The sequence below is a fragment of the Martes martes genome (assembly GCF_963455335.1).
Source record: "Martes martes genome assembly, chromosome: 2".
NCBI classification, from domain to species: Eukaryota; Metazoa; Chordata; class Mammalia; order Carnivora; family Mustelidae; genus Martes; species Martes martes.
In genome coordinates this window covers 96,346,119-96,368,469 of record NC_137889.1, presented here as the reverse complement: position 1 = coordinate 96,368,469, position 22,351 = coordinate 96,346,119, and the positions used below count along the sequence as shown (strand labels likewise).

At 37.5% G+C, this 22,351-nt stretch overlaps 1 protein-coding gene across 1 annotated transcript in view; it reads right to left on the bottom strand.

Annotated features, from left to right (window-relative positions):
* The window catches only part of BMPR1B (bone morphogenetic protein receptor type 1B), a gene marked incomplete at both ends in the record, with an annotated part of 105,805 nt that extends 89,974 nt beyond the window's left edge, over positions 1 to 15,831 (bottom strand). The window contains one exon of the mRNA XM_080797313.1: positions 15,759 to 15,831. Coding sequence (XP_080653439.1) covers positions 15,759 to 15,831 — 73 coding nt within the window. The remainder of the gene's footprint in view (positions 1 to 15,758) is intronic.
* Positions 15,832 to 22,351: the final 6,520 nt, after the last annotated feature.

Below are 22,351 nucleotides of genomic sequence, written 5' to 3'. Positions count from 1 at the left end.
AATAGTCAGTATTTAGTAGTGGGTCAACAATTAAAATTCAATTTTTCTGATTCCTCTCAGAAAAGGCTACTGCTTTTTCCCTCCAAATCCTGGACAGGACCTAAGTCTAATATGTTCTAAGATATATTATAGGATTAGGTTGCTAAAGAGTAGAAATACCTACTGCATTTTAATACCAATTTGCCATTTAAACATAAAAATAAGACCATCTGGAAGTAAAAGAAAATTGTTCTAGAGAATCTGAAATCTTAATGACTCTTAAGGAGAGGTATAATATAATCTGATTTTATGCAGTTGGCCCCAGGTCTGCAGACTTAGAGGTAAAAGAACTTTTTCAACATGTCTATTATCTACAGGACTAAATGATATATTTAGTTAATGCTATTCATACAAAGCAGAGACCAGCAAACTTCTAATAGTACCTTCTTGGCTTCATTCCATTTTAATTCTGATGGAAAGTGTGAGCACATTAGTTTTAGATTCAATATACGTTTCTATCCGGTAACCTTCTTGGCCGACTAGATTTTCTAAACCTAGTCCTTCTCACTTGGAACAAATGTGTTATTCCAGAAGATGCCAACACATCATGTGTTACTGATACATAATGAGATTAAGAGGAAAAATGAAAACACTTAAAATGCAAAACATACTTGGGAAAGAATTACACAGTAAAGTGACCCAGGGAATGCCCTCAGCAATTTTCTGAAATTATTTGGATAATATCCTCGGGATTTAAGAGTACACCTAGGTCTTATTAAATCTGTAACATGTTCTAAGTTTAGGGAATAGAATGGCATACAAAAGAAAGCATCATTCTATAATTTCCAGTGAATGAAAATCACTTGTCTGAAACTTCTGAAGTCCTACTAAGTCATTAAACAACTCTCATATTAAGTTACAAGTACAAACTAATATACCCTTCTGAGATGTGTGAGTTAAATGAGATCACCAAATGTGGCATTTTTATACTTTCTAAACTAAAATTCCTTTTTTAAAAATTGTGTTATGTTAGTCACTGTAAGGACCTATTTTATGTTTATATTTTGTCAAGAGGCTTTCATTGAGGTTAAACAAAACTTGTTGTTTAGCCCTTGAACTGTCCTCGCTCCCCTTCCCCCAGGGGATTCACTTAAAGGCGGTCCCGGAAACCAGCCAGGTGGAGACATCCGATCAGTAGGGGGTTGCATACTGTCTCCCTAGCTACCAAGGAGCATGGGCCCCCGCCCTTTGGGTACCCTTTTGGCGCCAATCCTAATCAAGGTGTAATAGGCTGATTCAAATGTCTACTAGGGTAAATTATAATTCAATTGGTCACCTAACATCACTGTGGGGTTTCCTGTGTGTGTTACAATCTCATTGGCCACCTGTGCGTGGCCAGGCCCGACCGCATGGTCTTTGCCCTTAAAAGCTAGACTGTGAAACAGACAAGGGTCGCCCTCTCTTGTAAGAGGTGCGGCCCCGAACGTTCGGTTAGATTCTTGATGCTTGGCACGAAATAAAGCTTTGCTTGACCTTCGCTTTGTATCAGTCTCGCTCCTTTAATCACGGACCCGTTATTGGGGCATAACAGTCACCATACAGCACATCATTAGTTTTTGATGCAGTGTTCTGTGATTCATTATTCACAGATAACACCCAGTGCTCCATGCAATCCTACCCATCACCAGGCTCACCCATCCCCCCAGCCCCCTTCCTTCTAAAAGTCTCTGTTTGCTTCCCCGAGTCCATAACTAGAAAAGCAAGGCAGAAGACTCTACTATCTAACTAAAACACTCATCATTCCATAACTCTGCTCACAGATCATCCACAAATTTCCACTGCATGTGGGGTAAAGTTCAAGTTTACTCACCAGCAACATAATGTAGTTCAGTGGTTCTCAAACTTTAGCCACACATCGGTATAACCTGGAGGGCTTGTTGAAACACAGATGTCTGGACCCATCCCCCAAGCTTTTTGATTCCGTCAAGCTGGGGTAGGACCCCAAAATTTACATTTCCAATAGGTTCCCATGTAATGCTGAGGCAGGGACCACAATGTGAAAACCACTATCCATCAACAATCTAGTTTTTGTGTGCTAATGGCCATACCCCCACGTAAAATTTACAACCTTTGATTTTTGTTTAAACTGTTCCAAATGTTCTTATATTTATGGGCTCTGAAGTTAAAAGAAAGAACTCTTACCTAACCTGTACTCTACAGGGCAACTGCATTTCAACTGTATTTAAATGCTGCCCCAACTACAGTCCAACTTACCCTGAATCAACTTCAGCATCACTTGTTATTCAGACTCTGATGCACAAACCTCAAGGCCCAGAGGTCGTTTTCCCGCCCTCATGATGGTCATGGCCCTGAGTGGGAGAAGCATGAAACAATATTCTGGGAAAATGTTTTTGTTATGACTATGAGCTCCTCCTATCTAAGAAGAGCTTGTCAGTGTGGGCAATTTCCCAACCACTCTAACCCCATGACCGGAAAGACATTTCTGCTACATTAACAAATAGAAAAGGAATGGGCACCTCTGATTCAGGCATGAGCCCTCCTGGACTATAGGCATGCTCTCTTTCCCTCAAGCCAATCTTTTAATCTACATAGGGAAAGTTCATGATAAAGGCTCATAAGCAAACTAAGAGATTCCCACAAGACCCAGAATCAGAATTATGAACAGCAGCTGTCCCAAGAAGATAAGTTTTTCCCTTAATTGAGTAAACAGGGTTGCAGGTGGGCTACTCAGCTACATTTTTAGCAAAGGAAATATGATCTGATTTTAACCAGAATGAACAGTACTTCTTAATCACAAGGAATTTTTCTCATAAACCTACTAATAAAATGGCAAAACTGTCTCACTAAAACTCAGATTTCAGAGATAATATATTATTATAATTGATACCAGGAAAAGCTAACAACAGTCAATATAGGAGCCCTATTACAACATTTCATTTGTATAAAGTATTTTCTGAGTCAAGGTCTTTAATTATCAGGGAAAAGGAAAATCCATTATGCTTTCTAGTTAAAAGGGGGTGGAGTAGATATGTACTTAATTTTGTTTCTAGTTATCTTTTTTGTTATATAAAATTCCACAAGTATACAAAAAAAAAGTTAGAGACTACTGTGTTCTTAAAACTAATTTTTATAAAATCTTAACAGGTTTTTTTATCACCACAGAATAAAATACTATAAAGCCAAATGAGCCCCTTCTCCCTTATTCCCACTCTCCCAATTTTGCTACTTATCACTCCTATGAAGGAGCTTCATAGAAATATAATCCACATGCCAAAAAATTCACCCATGTAACATGTTCTGTGAAATGCTTTTTAGTATATGTACAAAGTTGTATCACAGTCTCATTTTAGAACATTTTCATTACCCCCAAGGTAAGCACCATACCCATTAGCAGTCACCCCATTCTTGACCCCAGTCTCCCATCCCAGGCAACTTATGGCTACTAATTTGCTTTCTAGTTATCTAGCATTACCTATTCTTAACTTTTGATAGAAATGGAACAATACAATACATGGTCTTTGTTTCTGGGTTCTTTCATTTAGTATAATGTTTTCCAAGTTTATTCATGTCACAGCATGTATCAGTTCTCCATTTCTTTTCCACTTCTTTTCACTGTTCAATAATATTGTTATATAGATAAACAACAGTCTATCCATTCATCAGCTAACAGACAGCTGGGTTGTTTTCACTTTTTGGCTATTATGAATAATGCCATTATGAACATCTGTATACAACTTTCTTGTGGGCACTAGTTTCTCATTTCGTTTAGGATATGTACCCAGGAGTGAAATTTCTGGGTGACAAGGTAACTAAATTTTTAACATTTTGAGGAACTGCCCAACTGTTTTCCAAAGTGGCTGCACCATTTTATATCCCAGAAGTAGTGTATGAGGATTCCAAATTCTCCACATCCTTGACACCTGTTATTATCTTTTTGGTTACAACCATCTGAGTGGAAGTAGGATCTCATGGGATTTTGATTTGAATTTCACCTATACCTAATGATATTTAGCTTCTTTTCATGTGATTATTGATCACTTGTATATATTCTGTGGAGAAAAATCTGTCCAGATCCTTGCCCATTTTTAAATGGTGCTAATAATCTTTTTCCTATTAATTTGTAAGAGTTCTTCATATAATCTGGACACAAGTTCATTATCAGATACATGATTCGCAAATGTATTCTCCTTTTCTGTAGGCCTCTTTTTTCATTTTCTTGATTGTGTACTTGGAGGCACGATTTTTTAATTAGTGAGATCAATTCTATTATTTTTTATTGTCACATACTTTTGGTGTCACATCTTAAACTATTGTTTAATCTTATGAATATTTCTATATAATTATTCTCTAGATCAATAAATGATATTTCATTCCTCAATATGATTGAAACTATGTTCCTGCTAATAGTGATAAGGGTTCCCATTTATCTACATCATTACCAAATCTTAATAATCTCAGACTGTCAATTATTTTGCCAATTGACTATAACTTGCTAGCTCTTATTATTTTAGCTTGCAGACATTTCACAAATTGAATAAGAATGCTGACAATTGTATTCTTAAATTTGTGAATTATAAAATCACAAATGAAATATATCAGGGACTATTAGACTGTAAGAATGCTGCTTTCTTCTTTACCCCTAAACAATTCTGATGATTTTGTATATAATAAGGTAATGATTCACTGAAAGCCACAGGAATAAGAAACAAAGAATCCAGACTAAGAACTAACATTATAGAACTTCTGGAGGGTAGTTTTGCTCAAGTATCTTGAAAGTACAAATAGGTGATATGAAATCCTCAGCAGATCTTTAAAACCCCTATGTAGCAAATACAAGAATCCAAACCAAGCCACAGGACAAATGACCAAATATTTTCATTCCATTTGAAAAAAAAACAAACAACAACAACAAAAAACCCAGTCTGAATTCTCAATTACTGAAGAAACAGTCAGTGGAGAGGTAGAAAAATTATGATAAACACCACAGAAATTTTACCTGGTAAAGACAGTTCATCAATTATTCTAAAACATTCTACAACAACAGCCCAAAACCATAAAACCAAATGTGTAAATCTAAAGGATCCCAGTACAAATGACATCTTACAATGGGAAGGAACAATGACCTTGTAATTTTAGCATTAAGAAATAAATCTGTAGAGGTGTTAGCCCTCACTCTCGAGGTGTAAAGCTGCAGATCACATTTCTTGTTTGCACTAATAGCTACTCAGGATAGTTTACAAGTAATCTCTAGCTTAACATTTGCTGGAAATCTTGGGAAGAGGAATAAGAAAAGGATGCCCCATTCTTCAATGCAGGATGCAAATTTTTTTTTTCTAAAAAATAACTCAAACCTTTTCCTAACTTTGTCTTCTTCTTACCTCAGATGGCAATGTGTGGTGGCTCAGAACTGTGGATAATTTGCAGTTCCATAAGCACGAAGTTAGGACATTCAAAAAGTGGTTGAATATAGAGTACCTTTTACATATTAGCATGTATTTGAATAAATAGTAAAACTAAAGCAGAGGTCTTTGGTTCTGAGTTTTATTCATACACTGAAATACTTATGGCGGGGGTATGTTCATATGGCAAAGGCTTCATTTCAACTTTCTAAACATTTAGTCCGAATAGCAAATTTAGACGTCAAATTTAAACGTTTGTGTTCCCAAAAGAACACAAACTACACCTGGAAACCCAAGTTCTGGTTCTGGCTCTCGAAGTGACAGACTTTCGAAAAGTAATCTGACAACTGCATGCCTCACTGCCCTAACTTGTGAAAATGGGAAAACACAAGAAGAGCGTTAAAATGAACAAGGTCTTTTTAAAATGTAGGGGCCTGTAGCATATATTTCTGCTGGGTTTACTTTAGGTTGGGCAGATGTTTGTTTATATAATGGCACTTTATTTTCTGTTAAAGGAAAACCTCGGCTCCATCATCCCACACACAAACTACTTCCGTTCTTACTTGAAAGGAAATTCCTTTTCAAGGTTCACAGTACATTAGAGACAGCTGCATTGCTGAGCTTCCTCCAGAAACTTTAAAAAGCTGCAGATGTAGCCCATGCATGACATGGATCATGGAATGAGACAATCTGAAGCATTCAGATCGCCCCTTCTTTTCCCCTCTTTCAATGTCATATTTGCTGGGCTGTTGCTCCCTACGTTAAGTGGGGATGTGTGTGTGTGTGTGTGTGTGTGTGTGTGTGTGTGTGTGTGTTTATTTTAAATCAAGTCCCTGAGAGAAGGCAGGAGCTCTCTAAAATGACTATCTTGAGTGCTAATTTCCAAAGCAAGATAAGGTAAAAAGTACATTTCCAGTTAACGACATTTTAAGAACAGACAGTCACTACCTATTAACTTCCAAAGAGGCAATCCTCACACCAACCACACATTCCCTGGCTATGTTTCCATATAGCCCTGGAACTCAAAAGTGTTTGTCTGGAAAACTCAATTCTGAACTAAAAACCAGCAAAAGAAGAATACTAAACTATGATCGTAAGAATTCTGGTATGGAACTTTTTCAGCAGAAGCAAAGGAGAGAGTTATGACTCAGTTTATGTTCAGAAAAGTCCCCCAGACCTCTATATGGCCAAAAGACCAACTATCTTAATTGGGAATAACATGCTGAATGTAACTGGAGGTGGGTACAGGGCTCAGGAGGGACCACGCTCTAAAACAATTTCCAGGAACCTACCAGTGACTTTTTTGGTGTCCAGTGACTTTTTTGGAGAAAGAAATTAATTAATGCATCTGAGAAAGAAACCAGAAATTTGGGAGTCTCATTTCTGTTTCCCTCTCCCAGAAATCCTTCAGGTCCTATCTGGAGCATTCCAAGTAAGTTAAGACTTAATATCCCTTCATCATTAGGAGCACAGTTTTACTAGTGCTAGAACAGCTGCTTGATTAAACAAGAGGTCCCAGTAATATAACGTTTCCTGAAAGAACAGCTACACTGGATATGTGGTTAAGCCATTTTTGAAACAAATTCTGACAATTCCTTTCAAATACACATTACTAAAGTAGGTTCCTCTTCTGGTCAGAAAAGGGAGTTTAGAGGTTCTGTCTGTAGGTAAAGAATGAACTGAAATTTATTCACTCCAATCCAGTGTTTCCCGGACCCCTTGAGGTAGCTTCATCAACTGCAGCTTTCTGGGCTCAGTTCTGAGATATTTGGCTTAGTAGATCTGGGATAGGGTGGAAGGAACTGCATCTCAAAAATGACTCCGTGATTCTGATATAGGCAATATGGTGAACCACCCTGTGAGGAAAACTGCAGACTCCTTGTTTCTCAAATGGATGACTGAACATTGTTCACGGGTTCATCCTCAAGAGCTACTGAGCGGCCCCCAGCGGGCGCTCTCCGAAACACCTGCGGAAACCCTCCAGTCTCGCCAGTCATGCCCGAGAGAGGTGGAACATCACCTGATTCTGAATTCAGGTCCCTTCCACCACACTGCACCAAGCTGCCACAGAGAAAACACATTGGCCAATTGCTATATTATTGTTGGCAAGCACCAGAATTTGCTCAAAACCTTTGCAAATGAAACCCAGCTGCTTAAGCTCAATACCAGATGTCTTCTACAATGTGTGGCTCTGATAGATTAAATTGAGCATAAGAAAGAGATGAAATATACGAAAATCTAATTTGCAAGATGTTTGTCATGAAGTCTGTGGAACAAAAAAAGACGGAAAATTATATTTTTCAATGCAAGAGGTTAAGTGGGGGAGATTAATAATATGCATAATAGCTGCTAAAATGCATGTTAAGGATAAACTGTTAGTATACGTTCACAAAATCCATGCCAAACACCATCTTCAGAAATGCCTACTGAGAGAATGTCATGTGTCTGTGAAATCACATGATTGAGCACGAGCATCCTTTTTCCTTTAGACCCACTCCCCAATTTGAACACGTTTTCACTCAGGGCCTAGGAAATTAGGTAGGAAATATTTAGTGATATTCTCTGATTTCAATAAACTGTAATAATCCTGCAAAAACATCCATATAAGAAACACATGTGTGTGGCTGTGCATATATGTAGAGGTAAAAAGGCAATTTGTTTAGCAGCCTCAGTTAAGTGCCCCCCCCGCCTTTCTGCTGTTACCATGTCACCCAGAACGCTCTGTTGTTGTTTCCAGACCACTGCCCCGGTCTCAATAGCTTGGGCAGATTTCAGAGCCCGCGTTAAACTCAGAGAGCCCCTCAAGTATTCCGCCAATGAGCTGCTGCACATTCCCTCGCTCAAATGAGCTGATGATTCAAGGGTAAATATAGCATATTCTTTTATAATATTAACCTTTTTTTAAAAATAGAAACATAAAAGTATTTTGTAATGGAATGTGAAAACAATACTCAATTGAACATATTAACTTGAATCGAGACAAACATTCGGTTGGGATTTAGCCCCATAATAAAGTACCTAATCATTAAAATGGTGGGCAATTATAATTGGCAAGTTACTATTTTTTTTTCATTTTTGAGAAATATACTGTCTTAGTTTTCCTTTAGAGAGAAATCAAAATAAAGCTAAACACTTTAGCAAAGACCTAGTTTGATCATGAATATTTCTACAAACATAGTAACAGAAGGATAATTTCCTGCAGAGTTTGCAAAAAAAACCTGGACTCAGATTTTCTGAGGCTCCGCTGCTATTGGCCTTGGCATAGCTCATATCTGAAGGTAAACATAAAAGGCCAGGGGGAAAAAAAAAAAAAAGATTTCTTGTTATGCTAAATTGCTTCACACTCCGTTGGTATCTCATCGATGCAATTCCCATATCACAGAAGTTCCACAGATGATGCAAAAGTGATGTAAGTCACTGTTTCCTTATATGTAAGACTCCCGTTAAAATTGTGAAGATACTAAGATGAATATGAGACATTGTGTACTACAGGATACTATGAACTATGTGTACTGAAAAACTATGAACCAAAGCCAGTTTTCTGCATGTACTCGTGAGATTTTTAAAAATCTCATGAATTAGATAGCTATATCAATTTTCCTCCAGACTCCAGAAGGGATCAAAAGCATAGTTTCAGACATGAAATTCCCATAATCTGAACAAATGAAAAATGTGTACTGCTCACCTAAAACTTGCAGCCTGTTTAGGGATCATAATGCAAAATTTACAAGAAGTTCTTTGTGCTATGTAAGGTTTACAACTACCTTTTTTTTTTTTTTAAAGATTTTTTATTTATTTGACAGAGATCACAAGTAGGCAGAGAGGCAGACAGAGAGAGAGAGAGAGAGAGGGAAGCAGGCTCCCCGCTGAGCAGAGAGCCTGATGCGCGACTCAATCCCAGGACCCCGAGATCATGACCTGAGCTGAAGGCAGCGGCATAACCCACTGAGCCACCCACGCGCCCCTACAACTACCTTTTTAATTAAGGAGTGAAAATTATATGCAACAATCTGACAGAACTAGTCTTCCAAGTGTCCAAGTGGTTGCACTACTTTTTTATATATAATTTTTGCCACCAAATTGGTATCTTGAATTTTCTAGATAACATCTTCTTTATAGAGAAAAAAAAAAGTCATACCATTTCATTTGCTGCTAAAATAATTCTATAGAAACTACAGAAATATAGTACCATTATTTTTGGTAGTAACATTTTCTGGATACCAAAATTCATATAAAAATATTAAAGTGTTTTGTATAATTTTCCTACGCATACAGCTAATAAATAACTCGGCAGCCAGGAGGAATTCATTTATAAACAAAAGAGCACTAGAAATATTCATGTCACTGTTACAAATGACAGTGGCAACTGCATCAGAGGTTTTTGATCATCAATCTAATCCAAAACTTCTTCTAAAAAACTTCTGCCCAGGGTGTCTGTTGTCAGGTGGCCACCTTGGTACTGAGTGACTGCACAGGTCCCAGCTGGGTTAAGTACAATTACCATAAAGGTCAGCAGCCAATCAAATTCTCTCTCCAAAAAAATTAGAAGTAAGAGGCAGTGAAACGTTTATCAGTTAACTCTACAGAACTAAGCAAAAAATGTCTTGGAATAACAGGGAATGCAGCCTAATGAGTATGGCTAGGGAGGTAGTCTTCTCTGTATGCACTGGGAATACAGCAATAAATAAAACGGGCATAGCTTTTCCTCTAAGAAACTGAACTTCCAGCAGGAAAGTGACATGTATAATGATAAGTCATGATATGTACTATAAAAGAAAAATAAAACTTACAATGAGGGATAATATCAAGGGGCTCTCACTTACTTTGGATTGTTAAGGAAAACTTAAGTGACATTTAAGCAAATGGATAAGCAGAGAAGCAAAGAACTGTCCAGGTCCTGGAAACAGCATATATATGTGAAACATCCATGTGGGTTCAAAGGTTTGGATGATTTCAGAAAAGAAAAGACCCATGGGGTTGATGATCAATAGTTAGGGAGATGAACTGGGAGTTAGGGGCCGGCAGACACTAAGCCCTGCCAGCCAGGTAAAGATCTGGATTTCACCCTAAATGCAAGAGGTCTCCATTAAAGAATTCTAAAAAGAAAGAAGTAAAGGGACAGAGTCATATAGAGGAAAGAAGAGGGGAAGCCCCTTAAAGACACACATGAGTAGAAACTCAGACCTTCACGGCTTCCGTGTCCCACCAGGCCTGTGTTTCTGTCAGCTACTCAACTTCTTTCTGTACGTAAGTTTCCATTCTTTGTGACCAAACGAGCAATACTAATAATGTGATTTTATATGAAAAGTTAACTTAGTACTGAAGGAATGTGACAGAGATGATATCAAGTAGAGAGATTAGTTAATCCAAAAGCCACAGCCTCTCTAATGTTAAAAGAAAAATGGTGGGGTCTAAAAACAAGACTAAGGTTATTTTGAGCGCATGGTCACAAAATAATCTTTAGAGATTTTTTTTTTAAAGATTTTATTTATTGGGGCACCTGGGTGGCTCAGTGGGTAAAGCCTCTGACTTCGGCTCAGGTCATGATCTCAGGGTCCTGGGATTGAGCCCCACATTGGGCTCTCTGCTTGGCAGGGGCCTGCTTCCTCCTCTCTCTCTGCCTGCCTCTCTGCCTACTTGTAATCTCTCTTTGTCAAATAAATAAATAAATTTAAAAAAAAAAAAGAAGAGAAAAGATTTTATTTATTTATTTGGCGGAGAGAGACAGCGAGAGAGGGAACACAAGCAGGGGGAGTAGGAGAAGGAGACACAGGCTTCCTGTGGAGCAGGGAGCCTGATGCTGGGCTCAATCCCAGGACACTGGGATCATGACCCGAGCCAAAGGCAGACGCTTAACAACTGAGCCACCAGGCATCCCTAGAGATTTTAATATGAACATTTCTACAAAAAACAAAAAACAAAAAACAAAAAAACCACTAAAATGGAAAATGTAACTATTTCACAGATGGAAAAAAGTATAATAATCAAGACCCTAAGAGTCCCTCTGAACCCAAAATATAGCAAAAGAAAGCTTGATAGGCAATTTAACTGATTAAGATAATTTCCTTGTAATTAATTGCCAATATACTTTGTCTTATTTAAGGATTTTCCCTGTGTCCTGTATGAATTCTAAAGTTAGGTATGTATTTGAAAAATTAGGGGACAAAAAAACATATTCATAATTTGTTCCTGGCAGTTCTAAATCAATAAATATTTGTAAAATGTCATTTCAGAAAAAAAAATGTCATTTCAGATTCAACTAGCTTAAAGGCCTAAGGGGGAAAAAAAAACTTCATTTGAGTACTCCGATCTAATGCTATTATTCTTCCAGAAGCCTTCATATATTTGTGATTTTAAAGATTAAAAAATATGTATGCACTGATACACACAAACACGCACATACACAGTTCACATCTATGATTGCCACAATTAAAGAATATAACTTCCTATAACAAAAGTACAGCCAAATAATTGGAGTTTGTGCTCAATAGTTATGTGAACATCTATTATCCAATATACTCTGAAGAATTTAAGTTGAGAACTATAGTTTAGCCACTTTCCTCCCAGGTAAATTACCACAGAGATCAAATTTCTTACATCTGTGATGCTCACCACAACTTGCAGTTACTGCCGATTAATAGCCTGAGATTAATTGTTGGAAGTGCCACATAATAGCTGTAGGAGAAAACATTTTAAACACAGACCCACATTTATGCATTTAACAGCTGTGTTGGTCTAACAGTTCAGATTTTCACTGTATTTTGCCATATGGTAACAAGGATCATTTTTCACTTAAAAATATTACCAAAAATTGATGCCCTATAGCAATATTACCATTCCCGTTTTGAAACCACACATTCACAGCCCATGTCTGTTATCCACCTGTTGTTATATTCTCTATTGGCCTTAATTTTAGTTAAAATATTTAATAACATAGTGTTTTTTTTTTAATTTTAAATGAGTACCAACTAGATCAAACACAGATATTATAAGTAGGAAATCTACCGAGTAGGACCTGGCAATGAAGAAGCAGAATGCAATATCTGGGTTCTATAAAACTGTAGGAGCCAGGAAGACTGGGACTTATTTTTGTTCCCCAGGCTTAGGGATTTTCCTGTATTCAAAAACAGCTGATTACTTCCTATCTCACCTTTTTTTCCTATAACTCATTATTGATGGAGAATTACTCCTAAGGACAAAAAGTTGGCTACCAATTTTGACTTTAATCTGATTGCTGAGATAATCTATGACCATGATTTTATGAAGGGGGGAAGGGACAGTAAAAATGTTCACATATATATTTAACAGGAAGCTAAATAAAAGTCTCACCCTTTTAAATGCCAGAACATGAGGCCCATCCATGTCAGGAAAGGCACACTGTTGCCACCAATGTGTTAGAACAATAAACAGAAGGAGTCCTTTAGTTTTTAGGTCTGTCAGTTGATCACGTTTATAACCTCACTAAATTCCTTTGGCACAACTTAAGAAGAATAGTAGTCACCAAAGTGATACTTTAATACTGTTTACCTATTGCACTACATTCGCCACGATTGCCTGCGATTTTCTACTGTATTTTAAAAATAAAGGGGCAGCTCAATCCTCAAAAGAAAACATTTCACAAGTAGAAATGAACACTGCAGATTTTCACCACTCCAGGTCCTATTCTCACTTTTAGAAAAAGGCAATTCTGCATTTGATGATTCTAGCTTTAAAAAAAAATCCATCTGGGAAGCAATTGGCAATGTGCCAATATAAAAAACCACAAAGTTCAAATCTTCTACCAAGATGTACCTTTGTCTCCCTTTTTCTTAAGCCTGTATCTCCTCAAGGGAAACATTCAAGATACGATTTAAGCAATGATAAGATTTAAGATGATTCACCTACCCACAGGTCACCCTAGCTATTCTGTTCGAAGTGAGAATTCTCTTTTCCACGTTCTGTGACTCTACAGAGACTCGTTCCATTTATGGTAGAACTGGAGTGTTGTACATATTTCTTTCATATAAAACTTTTAAGTTTCCATAGTATAATCAACAGAATATTTGTATTAGCCGGATGCTCACGTTCTCCAAATGTCTCAAGCTGTCATTTTGAAATACATTTACTTTTAAGAAGAATTAAAGGTCTCAGAACAATACTCTTGGCTTTGCCATTCACTTAAGAATCACAACCACTTCTTTGTATTTACCAGTTTTGTGATCATCATTTTTACTGAAATACAGGCAGAATTAATGATCATAAAGCATTACAAGTTATCAATGAATAACAACTTCAATAGTCAAAGTTGCTTAGTCTTGATTAAACTAGTAGTCCTTGTCTGTAGCACATTTTGTCTTCATTGGGGCAAAATCATAAAAACCAGGAAGCTTATTTTTTATAAAACTATTATAAAAGTTTACAGGTAGAGAAACTGCTTTAAAAAAATTAAAAGTTCATTTGTGACAAAGCTGGAAATACATGTTAGGATTTAGTATGCCTATCACACTAAGGTGAGTTATCAGAGTCTTTTAAAATCAGGTCTCAATTTACATTTCCAGCTTAGGTGTCCCCTATTTCTGCATAAACCATTAACAGTAACATGAATAGTAACAAATGCTCAGGAAATACTATGCGTTACAGACGCTGTTCTAAGTGCTTTACAAGCACTTGCCTATTTAGTAATCAAATTGACCCTAAGGTAAGTATTCTTATTATCCCTATTTTACAGTTGAGAAAATTGAGGAACTAATAAGATATCTTTAAGTGGTACAGCTAAGATGCAAACATTCTGGGTCCAGATTTAATACTCTTAACCACGCTGCTATAGAATAAATCATAGAAACACACACACACACACACACACACACGAAAGAGCTCTGGACAGAGAATTTAAAAGACTGTTACCTAGAGAAAGGTAAGGAATGTTCCTGAGCTTCAACCTCCTCACCAGAAAAGTAAAACAGTTCTCCAGTATTTTTTTAAGGTACATCCTAACCCTGGTATTTGTGATTCAAAAGTTCAGTGTGTAGCATATAGCCTCTCCTTTTTACTGACATAAACCAATAATGAGTTCAGGTATTCGTATTTTTCAAGGAAAACGCTAAAAGAGTGAAAAATTAGCTTCAGGCAATCACGAAATAGTAGCAGCATGAATAGAGGAATAAGAATTTCACCTCACATATATCATTCCTTGAGCTTTCTGGAACATTCTTAAGAAACAGTTTCCCTGAGGCTTTTCTACTGTCTTCGAGAAGGTACCATATTATTATAACAATTTTTGGAAAATAAATTAGCAAATCAGGTAAATCAACTACCTACTCTTCCTTCATATCAATATATAAAACTCCTTTGGGTTACACTTACCCATGTCAGAAATTAAAAGCTTTTTTTCATAGAGCCAAGACCCAACATGTAATATTGTGCTAGTGCCATGGAATATTTGAGATTATGAACATGAATCTTACAAATGCCAATCAAAAGTACAAGCCAATTGATAATACACACTTTCCAAATAAATAGTATTGCCAAAGTGGTTCTATAAGACACATTTACAAGGACATGAGACTGAATTATAAATGCATTTCCATCTCAGCCATATTCCTTTTGTCACCTGGCTTAATTTTATACAGCCACTCTCTTCTTATCTCTAACTTCATGACTCCCTCATTGCAAATCACTATCACAGAGAGTTGTTTCAGAAGTTGTTTCATTACATTATCTTTCCTCTATTTTGAAGACAGTTTATCTGCTTTTACAACTGCTCTTTTATTTAAAAGTTTAAAGTAACTTTTAAAAATTGCCATCCTTTAGCCAACTTTATACAAGAATAATTCTGGACAAAATGATCACTAAGCAAGCCCTTGTTCTGAAATGTGGACAAACATCTGACCTATTCACAATTTATAATTATTGAAATCATAAAACTGGAGATTTACTCAAGGCATCTACATAAAACTTATAACGAACTTCAAAGTTAATCAGCTAACCTATAAAATCTAACAGTATTCACATTTAAATGATCAAAACAAAGTTTATTAGAATTATTTTTATAAATTCTTCATATACAAACTGTCTCAGTATGTTGACAAGCAACTTCACATTCAAAGTTCCAAACTGGATTGGATTTAATTCTTAATGACTAGAAAAAAAACCAGAAACTTTGATTCCCTTTAAAATCATCCCCCCATGCTATCTAGCAAGCTTTTGCCCAAAAGGAAAAAAAAAAGTAGTAAAATTACAGAGCAGTTGGAGGATGGGGACTGGAAATGTTTAGCCACTGTACTTCTGCCCAGAACCTTCCCTTCTGTGATAAAAGCCACACAACCTGACATTAACGCAGCCCCCTGTCAGCACTGTACCATGGGGCACTGATCTTCTTACCCCTCGTGTGCATAGGCAGAAGAATGAGCAAGGAAATGTGAAGCTGCCAGTTTAGTTCTTCCAGCCAACCCATTGCGCAGGAGAGCAGTAACTGTGACCCGCCTGTTTCAGCCTCCTGTTTCTTGCCTTTCCTTCTTTCACTGAGCCTTCTCTGTTGCCACTCTTGTCAGAGCTTCCGGCAAGCCTGCCAGCAAGCCTGAGACAGGACCGTGAAAGACAAGCCTGTTACAAACTGGTTCTGTCACCACAGACTTCAACCGATCACCTCGTGGGGAGGACAACAAAGGGCGGTGAGGACCCTGAGCTGGATTGTTTTCTTAAGAAAGGAGCCTGACCCAGCTGCCCACACAAGGGCCAGCGCATGGGGAGGGGAGGATTCTCTCTGCACTGGCCATGCCAAAGTCCCCCAAATCTCTCAGGCAGCAAGGAAGGGACTGCAAAGCCACATGCGCCTATACTTGGCTGTCATGAAATAGCTTACTTCTTTTGTCCAGATTTTTTTTTCTTGCTAAGAATTGTTCACTATTTGGGAATTGTAGCAAGACAAGGGGAAAAAATGCTTTTTTTAATGAGATGATAGAAAGACTGCAAGAGTCCTAAAATGTCATGTTAGGACACTTTTCTCACATGACTATTTAAGTAATGGAGCAAATGCCTCTGAATCAAGGGCACAGATATGAAAAAGGGTCCCGTGTAAAGAGTATCTCTAATGAATATTTCAAGTTAGAGTATTTTAGTTAAGCTAGTCATTAATCAACTAATTTTAAGTGACGATAGTCTGAGGTTTCCTATGTAGAAAAAGTATATGAACCTAACCCATCTTATTAACACCAGTTATTCAATTTTTTAAGATTTTTACTGTAATAAACTGTAACAAACTGATTTTTACTGTAATAAACATAAACTACAAACAATTTGTAAAATTCCACTTCCAATGATATCCCGAGTGGCCTTCTTTTAATACTAAAGAACATTTTTGAAGGCTCTGTGTTGTATTTGACTCTGGGAACTGTCAATCCTAGAAGAACAGCAAGAAATATAAATGAATTGACTGTATGTGGAGAAACTACAGTGTCACCACAGATATAAACAGAAGTAGTTATTAAAATGCCATCAGTTTACATGATAAAGGATTTATGGTAATGAAATAAGAGACATATTTCAATGTTTATATCTCAGATACCGTCAGAATGTGTTTACTCGATATTTTAAGAATGCTTTTCTTGGAAAAAAATCTCTGCCATCTTCTCATTCTTAAAACAATGACACCCCCACCCCTCCACACACTCTAGCACCTCCCAGCACCACCCGACTAGGCACCATTCAAATCCACACTCCAGTTAGGAATACCAAAAATTGCTTTGTATGAATTTACAAATACGACTGTCAATCCAACGCCCTCAATTCACATTTTCATGAAATAAAATGTAAAAGAAATATAGGATTTTTAATCACATATGAGATCCTGGAATATCCTAAACTTCAGAAACTATACATTTTGTATTTCACAGAAGCCATGCAACTGACTTGTCAGAAAACTTAAGTCAGGGTGGTATCATTTTAGTACCATTTATCTATATCCTTTTTAGCTAAAAAGGGAGATTGAGGCATACTAAAATGAGTAAGAGTGATCAGGAGCAGAGGGTAATATGTGGGAAAAGATGACAAAAATCAAGCAGTAGAATCTCCTGTTCAAACCTTCTATATTCGGCTCAGAGCCACATCACAACATGGTTCCACTGCCAATTTGGAACCCAGCCTTGAGCTTTGAGAGGACGAGTGAATGGCTGAAATGTGGGACAGCTCCCACTGCTCGCATTTCCCCAATATGAGCATCCATAAGTGGTTGAAAGCCTAAAGAGAGAGCTATTGCTTTCTCCCTGGAATCCTAATTCAGTACAAAGCAATTCATATCAGCAATCATTTCTAATTTTGTACTACATGCTCGCTGAAATAACTGTACTCAAGCAGTTTACAGTGCCACAGCAAAAACAGTATATATAATAGAGAACTGTGAAGAATGTAACATTTTAAGATGAAGTGTCCTCAAATGGAATAAAGATGGAAAATCAGAGTAAGAGATGGATTAGACTGGGCCAAAAAACTGAAGGGAGAGCTGGATGCTGAATTAAAATTGAATTTATACAGCAATAGAGGAGATGGAAAGGAAGAAATTATATGAGCAAGGATTAGAGGTAGGATTAAATATTTCATTTGTGTAATAGCATGAGAAGAAATATCTTACTGGAGCAGACCGCTCCTATTAGTAAATGGCTGGAGAGAAACCTAGACAGAGTGGAACCAGACTGTGCAGGACTCAGAACGTAGATTACAGAGTTTAGACTATATATTACATAAATAACTAAAGGCTTTTGAATACTGACCAGCTCGATGAATTAAAAAAAAAAAAAAAAAAGGTTTAGAAAATCAGCACATAGAATGAGTCTCTGAACCTGAGCTTCTAACTCTGAGGAGAAGCGAAAATCAGAAGCATGAAGAGAGGCTCCCACTTAGTCCAACTTTTTGGTAATGCAGACCTCCTTCTTTCATTATCATATTAAGAAATCCAAAATGAATTTATCCATATTAACTCCCTCCATTCTGCCTTTTATTGTTTAATATATGCTGGGTGCCAACCGTGAAAGAGATGCTATAAAATGTATAATTATGGTCCAGACAATAAGGCTGAAAAGATATAATAAAACCACCCCCAGACTGGCATATGACTTAAGCCACTCACCCTGCAGTACACACCAAAGAAGGCTTCAAAGGAAGCTCTCAGAGAACATTAACAGAAAGGTGTCTATTTGAAACATGAGAGAAAGGCAAGGAAAGAGAAGAGGACGACTATGGCTAGTACTGCCCATATGAGTAGAATGTGCACCGCTACCTGCCAACTGTCGAATTCTTCAACAGATCTGCTCATTCTAGATTTATGGAACCTGAAGTCAAGAGCCTAGTTGTGCTATCCATGTAACCTTGGACAAATCATGTGAACTTTGTTCTACACTTTGGTTATTACCTAATGTAGAGTGTTATACAGATTAGACAAGTAAATGAGTATTAATTACTGAATATGGTGCCCAGAACAAAGGTAAATATCAGAAAATGGTCAATTTCCAAAACACTCTCACTAATCACGCCCCTGCCTCCTGGCAAAAAAAAAAAAAAAAGAAAAAAGAAAAGAAAAGAAAAAATCCCTTGTTAACAGTAACGTTCTTTAATGTAACATTTGCCAAACTGTTCGCTCATAAACAATGTGGTCACTAACACAAAGATACAAATTGTGTCTTACGTTAGTTAGATCAGGTTTTAAAAATTTGAATTACACCTGCGAAGGCAAATGTTTAATCCGTCTACTTTTACTTAATTCATTGAACATTCATACAATTGAAGCAGATGTATATGATATTACTGTGTTAACAACTTCAATCTGTGACTCATTCTCACATAGAAACTCCCCAAATGCACCAATTTTATGTATATATGCAGTTTTTAAACTGAAGTGGGGGAACTGTATCTAGTAATGGGATAGGAGACCATTTAAGAGACAGTACCTGCCTGCAGGACACAACTGCCCCTGTAAGTTGAGGACAAATGTACAATGGAATAATGACTGTGCAGGACAGCCACTGCCGGGGAACGGCAGGAAAACGGAAAGTACAATGGACAAAGATGCATTCGGACTGGGGGTGGGGACTGGACTTGCCGGGGAGGAGGCATGCCAACTAGGTCTTCAAAGATAAGTAGATATTCACTGAGTGAAGGGAGGGCAAAGGAAGCCTAAGCAAAGGGAATGGCGAAAAAAAGAGACTCAGGAATAAGAAAAAAAGCAATGTCCGCTGAGAGAACGTGGGAGCCTGGATATGCCTGGAGAACGGACAGATGTTAGGCTGGAAAAGTAGATGGGAGAAGGTGGGAAGGACCTCTGTCTCATAATGTGATTTTGTGGGAAGGCATGCCTTCATTTCTGGAGGAGATATTTGCACAGTTTATGTTCCATCATGCGAACTGACTACAACTACTCGCAGCTGATTGCATTTCAAAAGAAACCATGAGGTTGTGAAAACCACGATGATAAGTACATTCCTTTGTATCTAAGAAAATTTAACAATATCCTTCTAATCCTTGATAAGAACAACAAAGTGTTATTTTCTTTATTATTTGAAAGTCCCTGCAAATACTGATTGGAAAAACATTAACTTTTTAATTAAACTTCTGTTCAAACACACAGGCACATAAAAACAACAGTTGTTTCCTTCTTCCTTTTGCAAGCTATAGCATTTTAGGACCCTACCATTCCATTGAGTTTTGCCCTAAAATATTTTCTTTAAACTTCTCAGAATTGTACTGACTAATTCATCTTCCGACTCTGATTTTCAGCCATACACTCACATGGTGACACAAAAAGTTACTGCATTAGGGGGGAGCACATGAACAATAGAACTCGAGTGTACGAAAACTTTTCCCCTGACTCTGGGGTTTATAAAGACCGCAACTTCGGCCGCATTCGGGCTGCCTCCTACCTCCCCACCCCGGTCTCATTTGCAGCCTTCCACATCACTGGTCATTAACAAGTCGGAGCTCCCTTCGGCTGCCCATTGAAAGACCAGCACATATAAACAATCCCTTCCTCCCTCCGACAAGTGACACATTATTCTGAGCACGTCTCCTCTCTGCTTTCATTGCTCTGCCAACGTCCCCCGAGAGTGGGAAGGGGTAAAAGGAGAGAGAAAATATCCCACAACTTGTCTAAAGCGTGTAGAGGATGATTTGTGTTCTTACTTACGGGATATGACTGTCACTGTTGATCTGCTTTCAGGCCTAGATTACGTGTGATAAGGGCTGACCTTCTTTAAGTATTCACACATTATGCACTCATGGAGAGCAGGCAGGACACAAAAGTCCTTCAGATGTTCTGGACATCAATCAAATGCACAGCATGGAGCCTGCCAAACTTTTCTTCCATTTACTCGGGGAGAGGAAGGGGAGTCCAAGACAGACTTAATAAAGTTTAAAGCTGTGCCACAGTATATTTGGGGGAGACCATTGTTATTAAAAGGGTGCTCTTTGAAAAAAATTCTCTATAGTTACAACAAGCAACAAAGACATTCATACACAAATATAAAGAGACCACTAGGTTTCACTGCAGCTTTAAAATTTTAAAACTTTTACTATACAACAACCAGGTCTCGATGGCTTGAGCAGATTGCCTTTTTTTTTTCCCTGAAATAATGGTTCATTAAGGATATATTTCAAAAACTAAAGACATAAATTTTTTGTAGCAGCCATACATAATAGGTACCTTTTTTGAGGCATTTTTATAAAAGTAATAGAGGAAACCACATTTGTCATGAAATACTCTGAACATATCTTCATATAATTTAAGCACTAATCAACACCACAAACCATTTTCCACCTAATACAAATATTATCATTATTAACAGGCTAGCCTCAATATTAGGTGATAGACGTGACAATATCTTCTGATACAGGCTTTCAGTGTTCGTCTTTCACCACTGCTACTCCCCACAACTCATTAAAGGGATTTGAGATGGCTTTTGAAAAAGAACAAATTAAGTCCCAAACTGTATTCTCCTAAAACACTATAACACTGTGTACTCGGAGGGTATAATTTGATCGTCAGCACAACCAAACCCATCAAAGCAAAATGCTTCAAGGAACTTCATAACAGAATGATATCTTAAATCTATGACAGTATCGTTTTCTTACTGATTGTGGAGTTCTTTTTATGAGCTCATGTTAGACCATGAATATAACAAGGCTATGCACAGCCTGCATACAAAATAAGAAGACTAGACACAAAAAGCAATTAACATTAAAGAATAAGAAGAGAACTAAAGGCAACTTGCATGATTCAACTACCAATGAAAATTAATCCAGTGAATTTGCTAAGTTCTACAGTTAAAATAAAAACAAAATAAAACAAACTTCTAGAGCACCCCAGGATTCCCAAGCTGGCATAATTTTGTACAGTTTATTATCTGGTTTCAGTATCACTCAACTAAAGGCTAAGATCAAACCTGTACCCTAGTGATAACCAGCCAGGTGATACATAAGATGTGAGATTATTCTTGACATTAATCACTAAAGAGGAATCCATCACCTGATCGGTACGATTACCTCAGACCACAAACTAAAACTGAATGGGAGGAGAATGTCTTGGCAGGAGTTGGCAAGCAATGAACTCAGGAAGACAAATCGAGTTATTTCTAGATTGAATATAGAATGATGATGATGCTAATGAGCCATACCACTTGCTGAACTTTTTTTTTAAAGATTTTATTTATTATTTATTTGACAGACAGAGATCACAAGTAGGCAGAGAGGCAGGCAGAGAGAGAGAGGAGGAAGCAGGCTCCCCACGGAGCAGAGAGCCTGATGTGGGCTCGATCCCAGGACCTTGGGATCATGACCTGAGCCAAAGGCAGAGGCTTTAACCCACTGAGCCAACCAGGTGCCCCACCACTTGTTGAGCTTTTATGATTTGTTAGGCACTGGGCGATATACCTAACATTGATTACCTCATTTAATTCTCACTCCCTCCCTGTGTGGTAGGTGATACCATTCAC